This window comes from Galeopterus variegatus, unplaced genomic scaffold (genome assembly GCF_000696425.1).
Source record: "Galeopterus variegatus unplaced genomic scaffold, G_variegatus-3.0.2 Scaffold4080, whole genome shotgun sequence".
Classification (NCBI taxonomy): Eukaryota; Metazoa; Chordata; class Mammalia; order Dermoptera; family Cynocephalidae; genus Galeopterus; species Galeopterus variegatus.
Window position 1 is genome coordinate 134,972 of NW_007730191.1, and position 12,403 is coordinate 147,374.

At 45.5% G+C, this 12,403-nt stretch overlaps 1 protein-coding gene across 1 annotated transcript; it reads right to left on the reverse strand.

Annotated features, from left to right (window-relative positions):
* Nucleotides 1-385: 385 nt before the first annotated feature.
* LOC103602278 (nuclear RNA export factor 2-like) lies at nt 386-10,191 on the reverse strand. The gene is given in 21 exon segments (XM_008586690.1): nt 386-430; nt 577-637; nt 4,268-4,450; nt 4,971-5,043; nt 5,634-5,676; nt 5,771-5,886; nt 5,995-6,053; nt 6,166-6,273; nt 6,414-6,468; nt 6,546-6,632; nt 6,885-6,903; nt 7,394-7,507; nt 7,684-7,791; nt 7,942-8,028; nt 8,185-8,256; nt 8,388-8,468; nt 8,583-8,687; nt 8,802-8,885; nt 9,171-9,222; nt 9,724-9,828; nt 10,157-10,191. Coding segments are annotated over 21 exon segments (1,692 nt in total).
* Nucleotides 10,192-12,403: the final 2,212 nt, after the last annotated feature.

Consider the following 12,403-nt stretch of genomic DNA (forward strand, 5'->3'; position numbering starts at 1 on the left):
ATTGACAAACTCCCTATGGAGGCAAGCCTGACCTATCTGCCAGGGCAAGCCAGGGATGAACGGGATGGGGAGGGGGCTTGGGACACACAGGTCCTTTCAGTCCTGGCCCCACTGCTTGGAGGTTGGGACAGGGGAAGAGCAATCCAGGACACACAACATACAATGTGCAATGTCAGTCTTTATGAAGAAAACAAACAGCAATCATGAGTGGGGAAAATACACACTAGTCAACTGGCCCTTCGGGTGGGTGCTTATGTTACCTGGCCTAGTTTGGCTTCTTGCTCAGCCAGACCCCCAACCCCAGTCATGGGTGTGGCTTCAGGTTGGTGCAAAGAGAAACAAAAATGGTGTGGATGAAGACAAAGACCACTTCCAAGGGCTCCTTTTAGGGGATTTGTCTGAAGGCTTCCTGTTGGATCTTGCCCTTGGTCTGGAGGAAGTAAAGGGAAGGAGTTGGGACCTCAGAAGAGTCAAGTGCCCTGAGTTCCATCTCCCATCCACCCGGCCTCTATCTTCCTGGCCTTCCTAAAGGCCCAGGGACATCCATATTTTACCCACTTGATTCCCAGACTTCACCTGGAGCATAGCAAAGACCTGACCAGCCCTGGTGTAGTTCCACTCATTGTCCTGAAGGCACCTGGGGTGGGAGAAAAACAGGTAATCTCCATTACAACAACAGGACAGACCCTGCAATGCCACCACTTAACCCATGCTATTTTTTTCCTGGGACACATGTACCAGCATGAACACTGTTGTGATGATGAACAAGGACCTAGAGAAAACCAGAACCCCTGCCCTAACACCCGTGCCCACCAGAATTCAAAGCAGAAATATAGAGGTGTTCAAATCAACACAGGAGCTTAACACATATCAGTAAATAAAAAAGTTCAAGAAAACACAAGTAGAAATTTAAAAAAATACAAATTTCCAGTAATTTTTATTGAGACATGATGCACATTCACCATTTTAAAGTGCATGAGAGAATATAGAAACGTTCATGGAAAAAGGGAATTAAAAGATAAAAATAAAAAATATAAACTTTATTCCTCATCATAAGCTACGTTGAGTTTATAACTCTTTTCTAAGTGATACCACCCTTTTAGTTCATCCCTAAAGACCTGAGGGTTCTGGGATTTTAACCACGTCCATACAGTCATTTTTACGTTATTAATTGAAGAAAAATAGGTGCCTTTTAAGAATTTTTAAGATTAAGAAACAAAAAGAAGTCAGAAGGAACCAAATCAGAACCGTAAGGTTAATACCTAATGATTTCCTGTTGAAACTCTCCCCAGATTGCCCCTGTTTGATGAGAGGAATGAGCAGAAATGTTGTGGTAGTGGAGAAGGACCTTCTGCTGAATGTTTCCTGGGTGTTTTTTTTTTTTTTTTTTTTTGCTAAAACTCTGGCTAAGTTGCTCCAAACACTCTCGTAATAAACGGATGTTATGGTTCTTTGGGCCTCCAGCAATTCAAGCAGCAAAATGCCTTGAACATCCCAAAAACCTGCTGCCATAATCTTTGCTCTTGACTGGTACATTTTCACTTTGATTGGACTACTTATATCTCTAGGTAACTCAAGTCTTTGATTGTGCTTTGTCTTCAGAATTGTACTGGTATAGCCATGTTTTATCTCCTGTTACAATTCTTTTTTATTGCTGAGTTATGAGTCTTTCATATATTCCGGGTAGTAGATCTTATCAGACATGAGATTTTCAAATATTTTTCTCCCCGTCTGGGGGTTGTATTTTCACTTTCTTGATAGTGTCCTTTGGTACACAAAACCTTTTAATTTAATGACATACAATTTACGTATATTTTCTTTGGTTACTTGTTCTTTTGGTGTCATATATAAGAAACCATTGCCTAATTCAAGGTCACGAATATATACACGTATGTTTTCTTTTCCGAGCTTTATAGTTTTAGCTGTTACTTTTATTTATTCACTTTGTCTAAATGAATATTAATTTAATTATTATTTTTTTACATTCTAAGATAAATGTTGTGGAGCACATGTGGGGGAGAGGGAGAAAGGAAAGGGGAGAGAGATAGGGTGGGAGGAAGAGAAATGGGTGTGTGTGTCTTAGCCGGGCTGAATGGGGACTTTTGGGGGTGTGTGTGGCTGAGGCCCTCAGCCCCCAACTGCCCCATCTTGGGAGCTCAGAGCACTTCTGGCAGCAGCCTGGTGGTCCTTGCTGGGCTAGATATGGACATCATGGGGGCGGGCACGGCTGAGTCCCTGGCCCCCTCTACCCTGGCTCAGGAGTCTGGGTACTTCCAGGAGTGGCCTGCTGGTTGTTGCTGTGCTGGATGCACAGCCAAGGACTTTGGCCACCCACTGCCCCAGCTCTGGAACCTGGAGAACTTCTGGCAGTGGCCTAGTGGTTGTCCCTCATCTGGATGTGGACATGGGGGTGTGTGGCTGAGGCTCTCTGTCCTACCCCCACCACCACTTGGGAGCCTGGGGGGCTTCCGGTCCATCTATGTCTTATATGTGTTCTTTGGTGGTGTTAGACCTTTTCCGGTTAATAATATCAGAACTTTGGCCCTGGTCTCTGGGTTTTTGTTTTTTGTATTTCTGCATTGGCTTATTCGCTATTAAACTCTGCACTGGGACTAATTTCTTGTCCTTTGGTTACTTCTAAAATACTTCCTGAGGGAACCAGCACTTGAGCCCTGTGTTTGAGCTAAATTTCTGCTTTGCTGCTGATTTCCTGGGGAAGGCTTTTTGTGCAGCTCAGGATTTTTACCTGTTACTTTTAGGTCTTGAACCATTTTGAGTCAATGTTTTGTATATGGTGCATGGTAGGGGTCAAAGTTCATTCTGTTGCTTGTGGATGCCCAGTTGTCCCAGCCCCATTTTTAAACAGACTATTTTTTCTCCATTAAATTTTTTTGGTAACTGATTGAAAATTAATTGACCATAAACATCAGAGTTTATTTCTGGACTTTCAATTCTATTGCATTAATCTCTATATCTATCCAAATGCTGGTACCATGCAGTCTATGCAGACTTTTTTTTTTTTTGTAAGAACTCACTGAATATATTATATACAGGAAAATAGATATACCCTTTTCTTACAATTTATATTTATTTTCGTGTGGTACAGTGTGTTGTTTCAATACATGCACATACTAAACAATGATTCACTTATGGTAGACAGTATAGTTTTGTCCCCATTAGTTCACCCCTCCTCCTCCCCCCCATACCTATCATCCTCTGGTAGCCATTATTCTACTCTCTACTTTTTAAAATACACACTAAGATTAACACCTTTATTGCAAAAAGAACTCTTAAACATGAATTAGAAAAATCTAAACAGAAATTTGGTGAAGGACATGAGCAGATAAGTCACACACCTAAAGAAACACATATGGTTAATAAGTACATTGTAAAATCTGGTTGCAGGTCTGGATGGGGCTGGCCTGGTCCCTGTCTCAGAACCCCAGGTATCAGCTGGATCCCACTCTTGCCTAGATGTGGGGTGGGGGTGTGGCTAAGGCCCACAGGCCTCATCTCGCACCCGCCTACAGACTTGATTACAGTAGCTTTGTTATAAATTTTGAAACAGGGAAATGGGAGTTCACCAATTTTGTTCTCTTTCAAGATTGTTTGGCTATCCTGAGTCAATTGCTTTTCCATACAAATTTTAGGATAACCTTGTCAATTTCTAGAATGAAGCCAGCTGGGATTTTGCTAGGAATAGTGTTAAGTCTGTAGACCACTTTGAGTAGAATTGCCATCTTAACAATATTAAAGTCTTCCAATTCATGAACATGGGGGTGTTCACCCATTTTTCTTAGGTCTTTTAAAATTTATTTCAAAAATGTTTTACAGATTTCAAAATATAAGTTTTGCACTTCTCTAGTTACATTTCTTCTTAAGTATTTATTATTCTTTTTGAGACTATTATAAAAGAAATTCTTTTCTTAATTTACATTTGGATTGCTCAATGCAAGTGCAAAAAAATGCAAATGATTTTTGTATACTGATCTTATATCCTGCAACCTTGCTGAACTTGTCACTTATAATAGTTTCTCAGTGGATTTCTTAGGATTTTTCATATACAAGATCAGGTCAGCTGAATATTATACTGTTTTAAAAATTCTTTTCAAATACCAGTATAAATTCAGGATATCCTTTTATGAACCCACTTTATTTGGGAAGCAAAATATCCAAATACTTATTTTTCCAAATTGTTTACAAGTTCCCATTATTCACTCACTCAGTCTCCCAGCTCATCCCATTTCTGTGAACACCCAGCACTTACTTCTCAGACCATGCAAGTTTCATCCCAGACTGCATGGAGAAAGCCTGCACCATTTCCTGCTGCTCCTGGGAGAGAGTGGGCATGGAGCTAGAGCAGGATGTGGCCACAGGAATGGAGAAGGAACTCTGGATCTCATTGGGGCTGGCATTCGTCATAATCAGCTTATCGTTCACTGTGTGCAGGCTAGAGGAAAAATGAGCCATCAGACAACTGAAGAGGTGGACAATCCTGTACCCCCAATGATGATCCCACACCCACTGACACTTGGTATGCAGATTCCTTCCATACCTCGATTGTGCCTGCCTCCCAGTTTTCCTGGCTGGTACACTCCACTCCTTCCACTGGGCCCACTTTTGGAGCCCAGCTTAACTAGAATTGTAGATTTAACCCCAACGCATTCACCCTGCTGGACAGCCCAATGAAGAGAGCACTTCAACTGCCATTTTCAAAGGAAGACACTGAGTCAGAGACAGGTCATGTGACTAGAAAAATGTCACAAGGCTAATAAGTGTGGGAGTCAGGAAGAGAAAACATGCTCCAACTCCAGAGCCCATGCTCTTAACCACTAACCTAGACTGCTCCTTCTGGGCTCTACCTGTTGTCCTTCCACAATATTGAGAATACCCAGGGACTACACCACCACATTCCCACACCACTGGCCTCAGGCTGGGATGGGTGTTCCCACCCACAACACAGCACTTACCTGTAATTGCTGCCAGGAGTAGTGATGAAGATCCAGGTGAAGGTACGAATAGAACCCTGACACTTTCCTTCCACTTAAAGGACAATAAACAGTAATATCCCCTTAGAGCTGCATATGCTTTACACACTCACGCAGCATTCCCCAGTCAGCGTCTTACTTGACACTCACTCTGAAGGAGGGCAGACTGAGACAATTGTTCACGTGGAGTCAGGAGGGCAGTAATGGGGAGGCAACAATGGGAACAATCTGCTTCCTGTGATAGGGCCCCTATCATGTGCAGGGGGCCCTGTGAAAACCACTTCACAAAAGTTCACTTGATTCCTGTTTCACAGTAGCCCAAGAGATAGGCATTATTAGCCCATTTTGCAAATAAGGAATCTGAGGGGTTAGGTAACCAGACCAAGTTTGCAGAGTAAGGACCTGAGATTAGAGGCATTGAACTCCACAGCCCATGTCCCTAATGCCTGAGGTGTGCAGGGCAGACGGGTGTGGACCCAGGTCAGACCAGGAAGATTCAGGGGCAGAGTGAGGACAGGAGAACACAAAGGGAAGAACAGGAAAGCAAGTAACAGAATCAGGGAAGCTGGGAGAACTCTGAGATGGAGTTCAGCCAGGGAGAGGGAGCAATGAGTGCTGTGGAGAGGGGACTCTACAGTCACTAACCTTCCTTGAACACCCCACTGACAGAAGAGCAGAGCATCGTATCCTGAAAGGGAAGAACTCGGTAGCTCAGGATCCTCCTTAACCTCCTACCGCCTCCTTCTCTCTGGTGCTGCCCGAGGGAGGAAGCAAGTGCTCACCGTCTGGATGCACATGTCCACCATGAAGGAGCTGAGGTCATGCTGAGTTTTGGGCAACACACTGAGGGAGTCCACGATGTCACGTTTTGTGTGCTTCAGCAGCCGCCTCCGCAGGTCTGTAGAAGGGGGCAGAAGAGGAGATCCGGGCCTGCCACAGCCTGGCCTTTGGCCCCTATGATTGTCCCCTTCACTCCCTGCCCTTACCCTGCCCGTCACACACTTACAGGGGTCCTTCACCTTCTTCATATTCCTGTTATCCTTGAAGTACTTGCAAAAGCTGCCCCTAGAAGAAAAAGAGGAGCAGGATGTGGTCAGCCAGTGCGGGTATTTTCAGGAGCTGGCCTGTGTCTGCTGGGGAGCCACATGGGGCCAGAACAGAGTCTGACCTGTGGTACTCATGAGGCTGTTTGAGGTTGAAGGGAATGGTCAGGGAGAAGCAGGCCTCATCGTGGTAAGATGCAAGGAGATCCTTTCGATCACCAGAGTCATAGATCAAGTAATACCTGAAGGGGAGCAATGAGGGCAGGCCATTCCTGTGATCTTGGCCCCAAATGAGGTTTGACAACTCCTGTTAGCAGACCTGTGCTTGGGTGGCCCAGCCTGTCCCAGCCTTCCCCTTATTTGTGGTCCCAGGGGTACTTACTGCTCCAGGAACTGCAAAGCTACACGCTTTAAGGTCTCAGATCCTTTATAGATTTTCTGGACAACTTGGATTTATGTGGTTGACAAAGCCTCCCTTTCAACATCCCAAATCTTGCTTGGAGCTTCTTCCTCCCCTTACATGGCTTTATTAACTCAAGGATATCTGTGTCAACAATAATTGGCAGGTATAGGTCTTGGCCATCATGGAGAAGGAAAGAGGAAGTTAGCAGTGGAAGTGAGGGAGGTGGTACTGGATGACCAGTGAGGTGAACAGGCCCAGTGGGAACAAGGGTCAGAGGCCAGGTGTGAAATGGCCCTGGAAATTCCATGAGTGAGATTACTGTGGGTATCTTCATCATGGGGTCATGGAAATCTCTACTCTTATATGCGAATTTGGGGTATGTGTGTGTGTCTGTGTGTCTCCCTGAGGAGGGCCCAGGTTCTTGCACTGGGCCATACAATCAGATGTCATGATGGCAGTCACCCAGGGCCTCTCTCCTGAACTTGGGGCAGGAAAGCCCCCATATCAGCCTGGGACAGTTGGGGGGCCCTTTCTGGGGTAAGGGAAGGACGGCCATCTCAGCACAAGCAGGGAAGCCCCATCTCAGCATGGAGGCATGAGGCCCTGGGCTGGAAGACCCTTCTCTGTCCAGGGACCAGCATATGGCTCAAGGCTGTACATGCTGGGGAGGGGTGAGGAGGGGAAGCCCTGCTTCCTGGATCACACTCATGGAGGGCAGGCTGGAGGTGGCTGTATGTAGAGAGGTGGGAAACACACCCCAGACAAGGAGAAAAGGTGAGCAGGTCAGAGGAAGGAAAGGAGACCTCTAAGCTCAGCTGAGGGACAGAGGGAGAGAGGACAGTGCAAGGCCTATGGTCTTCCAGAGGACCAGGGCCACCTCGTCCTGCAGACAACACAGCAGGGGCAGCTCAGGCTACTGGAGAGTGAAGGTCCCTAGCAAATGTGGCCAGCATTATCACTGACCTTACATAGGCAGGTTTGTATGGGAAGTTTCTGCACAAGGGGTTCCCATCTAGCCACAGAACTTCTAGCTTCAGCCCTTTCACCTTGTCCAACTCCCACACTGACTTCAGCTGTGAAATATGCAAAGAAACTGGAAAAGGTGTCCCAGGGAAAGAGAGACATCTGGGACCCCGGACCTTCAGTCCCCACTCGCACCCGCAGGTACCCTTGCCTGCCTGTTATCATCACCCCGATGTGGGCTACCAACCACCCTCAACGCAAATTTGATCTGGCTCCCTCTTTTCACCTCATTTTTGGAAAGATTCAGGATCTTGACTGTAGGGGCCTTCTCGATAATGTCAGACAGACCATCCAGCTGGTACAGTTTGTTGTTGTGCAAGTTTAAGGACAACAGCTTTTGGGGAAGAAGAGTCAGAGTGACAGTTACTATCTAGGACATCGGAGACAAATCTGCCTTCCACCACATCTCTTCCACCCCTCTACCTAAATACCGCATCTCTTTCACCCCTCTACCTCAATACTAGCACTGGGCCTAAGGTCTCACCTCAGAGAAATTCCTTTCAGTGATCTGCAGGGTGGCAGCCATGCAGTTTCTTCGATTCAGGATTATGTCAATATCATGGCCCACCAAGTTTTCAGGAAAATAAGAGAAGGGAATTAGAAGGCTGAGAGGGGTCTGGCTGGACCAGCACCAGCACCAACCCCTCCCCAATTTGCCATCCCTAAGTCTCCTTCCCAGGCAGAACCCTCTGTCCCCACCTGCCCTAGAATTACTGCTGTCAGCCATACCTGGGTCAACGTGCAGCCTCTGGAGGTCTAGAGATTGCCGGGAGAAATCATATTGTTTGTTTATGGTCAGCTGCAGAGACAGAGGTGGACAGAACAGTTCTGAGGCTGAGGTGCTGGTGGTGGTGACAGGGAGATTGGGGGGTGGGGGAAGAAGAGGTGAGTCTGGGAAGTGGGCACACAACGTGCTTTGAGTCTCATTACCTTTAGCTGCTCCATTTGTTCTGGGATCAACTTATTTTGCACAGAGTAGAGTACAGCCGAAGGACTTACAAAAACACATATCTGCAGGAAGGAGAGCAGGGTAAGCACCGGGACCTGTAATACCAAAGATGACAACCATCCCCCGCCAGTGCTCCTGCCCCAGGACTAGGTACACGGAATGCCCTCGGCACACACCTTTTGATTCTTCTCACCACAAATCTTATAGCTGACATCCTTCAGTGCGGAGGCAGTACTAGCGTCCTGGACAAAGAACTGGGCCCAATTTTTGACACAGTGGCACTACAGGGAGTGTAGGCAAGAGCAATAGTGTCACAGGCCAACAGCCCTCGATGAGCCAGGCCTCTCCCCCTCCCCTGTGTCCACTCATCTGGCTTCACCACTGTCCTCTCTTACATTGACCGGGCTGAAGAGGACACTGCACTGGCTCTGGATTGAATTCATTAGCCATGTCCTGTCATAATTTCTCCCATATGGAATCTAAGGATAAGAAGAAAGAATAGGAGGGAGAAGAGAGACAATGTGGCATTACAGATGGAGAACAGACTCAACCACGTGTTATTGTACAACCTTCTCCCTACTTTTGAAGGACTTCTAAAGAAGGGACTGTCAATTTCTTATACTTGTGCCAAATATAGATTTCTTAATCCCCCTTCTTTCCATTCAGAAGTTCTCCAAATATCCAACTGAAAGTGTTTAATGTGGTCTTTCTTCTTGAAGGTTCCAGAATATTCTACCTAATGCAGACCTTGCCATGACACTCACTGTGACCTTGAACCAGCTCTCCATGGTTCCATCTTGTGTGTTCTCCCGCACTCTGTCCCGACCCGCGGGATATTCAACGAGGACCGTGGAGGGGGGAGTGGCAATTGGATGGGACAAAAGACACAAGAAATGGAGACAAGACAGTATTCTGATCAAGTCTTGTTTATTAGCCAGAAGGTCACAGCTTATATAGCCAGCAGTAGGGAATCAGCAGATTAGGAAGTGAGCAGCAGATGGTTTACTGAGAAAACCACAGGGCGGGTTGTTCCGGTAAATGGAATATTCCCCTGTTATCTATGGCAAGTTGCAAAGTTACCTACACCCATAGTGCACAGGAGGGGAGTCAGAGTGACAGTTACTATCTAGGACATCGGAGACAAATCTGCCTTCCACCACATCTCTTCCACCCCTCTACCTAAATACCAGCACTAGGCCTAAGGCCTCACCCCAGGGAAATTCCTTTCAATGATCTGCAGGGTGGCAGCCATGCAGTTTCTTCGATTCAGGATTATGTCGATATCATGGCCCTCCGGGCTCTATGGCTCCAGACAACACTCCTGTCTTTGGAGGTTTTCTATCTCTCCACATATTAATAGGCATGTGGTACTCATTATGCCATTTTGCGCTCCTCTTGTTTTGTCACATGCCATAAGGAGTGCTGTGGGGAAGGGGAGAGACGGAGGGTGTCCATCAATGCTAAGAAAGCCTTCTATATATGTTCCCCTCACTGATAATCAGGTCTTCTATTAGTATCCAAACACCGCACAGCACCCCGTATATATGTACATCCAGTGTGTTTCAATTAAAAACAAAATTAATTACAAAAAATTAAAAAGTAATTTCATGAAAATTGCCCCACCTTTATTCCACTTGTAGCATGCTTCAGTTTTCCAGTCAGAGAAGAAAAAGAAGACCACAGAGAATGAAAGAGTTTTATAGTCCTGGTTGTTACATGCAAACGAGGCTGCTTGGTCACTTTCACTTCCTGTCTCACATGAGGGTCCTCATGGACATCAGTCATCACCACGTTTCCATCGTCCTTCTGTATGTGTGAAAGTGGGAACTCCCACCCAGCATGTTTATAATGAAGGTTCCTCCTGTCAAAGTTAACCTGGAAAGAACTCCTGTCTTCATTTATTCCTTGAAGAGCATTACCATCCTCACTGTGTTCTGAAATTGGGAACAGAAATACAAGTTTGAAGATGCATCAATGGTCCACTTACCACATACCACGTCATGGGCTAACACCACGGTAGGGCAAGCAAAGTGCCAATGTGCCCTGAGGAAACAAGCATATAAATCCCAGAAAGCAAACTCCTCTGCTCATCCAGATATGAGAGCCTCATCTCCCAGGTGGCACTATCAGGGAAGAGCAAGGAAGCATAATGAAAAAGCATTTGGAAAACGGAGCATGGCTTATAAAGAACCAAGTTGTGTGCATCCATGGGTTACACTAGACACCAGCCAAACACCAAGAAGCTGTTCTCACCTTTCCTTCTCTCAGGCTTCTCTAACAACTACATCAATACCTGGGGGGGCAACCTCTCTCACACCTCTCAAATACAACTGGTCACCAAACTGATTCCATGAACAACCAATAAGCTGTATTTCATTTGCTGGTGTAGTACAAGCTTTTATGACAGGTAGGACCGCAGTAACCACCTCCTAAACTGTTTTCCTGCCCTCGGACTTGCCTTCAAAAATACTCTGCTTCACATGTCAAGAGTGAGCTTTCCTTTTGCTCAACTTGAAATGTGCCCAGCCCAATAGACAACTCTTCCTAGACTCGACTCTTCTATAACAAGGATGTAAACAAAGAACTGGAATGACGAGTCCACTACAATTTACAAGTATTTAAAGATTTTTCTGCCATCTTTCTGTTATTGACTTTTAGTTGTATTCCATTATGGTCGAAGAACATACTCTGTCTGTTTTCAGTTCTTGTAAATTGTTTGAGGAATGTTACAATACACTTGAAAAAAATAATAAGCGTGTTCTGCTGTCATTGGCCAAGGTGTTCTATTTATGTCGTTTAGATGCTGTCATTGTATTGACCATATTGGTCACATCCTCTACAGCCTTGCTGATTTTCTGTCTAGTGATTGTATCACTTGCTGAGAGGGGGGTGTTGAAAGCCACAACTATAACTGTGGATCCAACTATTTCTCCTTTCAGCTCCATCAGTGTTTCCTTCGCGTGTACTTTGAGGCTCTGTTTTTTGTTGCGTACACAAGTAGGATCATTATATCTTCATGGTGGATCGATTCTTTTATTGGTACGTAATGCCCCTCTTTGTCTCATTAATTTTCTTTGCTCTGACAACTAGTTTACTGGGTAATGTAGCCCATACAATACAGCTTGTATTTCCCCCTGTATTCACTCCTAGGAGCTGCGCTGCTGTTTGACTCCTCATGCTTCACGCCAACGCACCTCATTCACCAGGGGCAAGGTTTGAAGGGTTTTTTGGGCAACTACAGAAATAAGACAGTCTCAATTCTCTCTTCTGTAGGTAGACTCACTAAGGGTATTTTTTTTTTTTTTTTTTACCACAGTGAACTAAAACAACGTACCAGCAGGTGGTAATAGTAGTGTTTGGGGAGGATGGGGATTAAGATAACTAGACCACTAGAAACCAGCTCCCTCTCGGGCTCTAACACTTAAGGTTCTCTGGCTTTGCATGTTATACATTTTGTACATTAATGATTCCACATCACCTCATGGCACACATATGAATAAAAGTATGTTCACTCCTGATCACTCCAGGATGTACTGATTATGACCAGGCTTCAGATAAACTCCTGCTTTCACTGTGTATGTGACCCGCTGTCAGGACAGTCCTGCTACTCACAACTTTTGAGAGTTTCCCTGTGTGGCATTGGAAGTGAAATTAAATGTGGGCAGAACATTTGACGTGGAAATTCCACATGCTAGGCCCACAAATCTTGGAGGTGGCCTGGAGTGCCCTCTTTCTCTCACACTCCACATCCAACTGATCAGAAAATTCTCTTGGCTCTCCCTTGAGAATATATGTAGAGTCTACCCACTTTTCACCACCTCCATTGTTATCACCCTGGCCATGTCGCCAGATTATGCTGCCTTCCAACTCATTCCTCTGCTTTTACTCTAGCTCCCTTGCCATCAACTTTCAACACAGCAGGCAGAAAGATTTGTTAAAGCATAAGTCAACTTTTGTCATTCCTCTGCTCAAAATCCTATAAAAGGGGTTTGAAGCC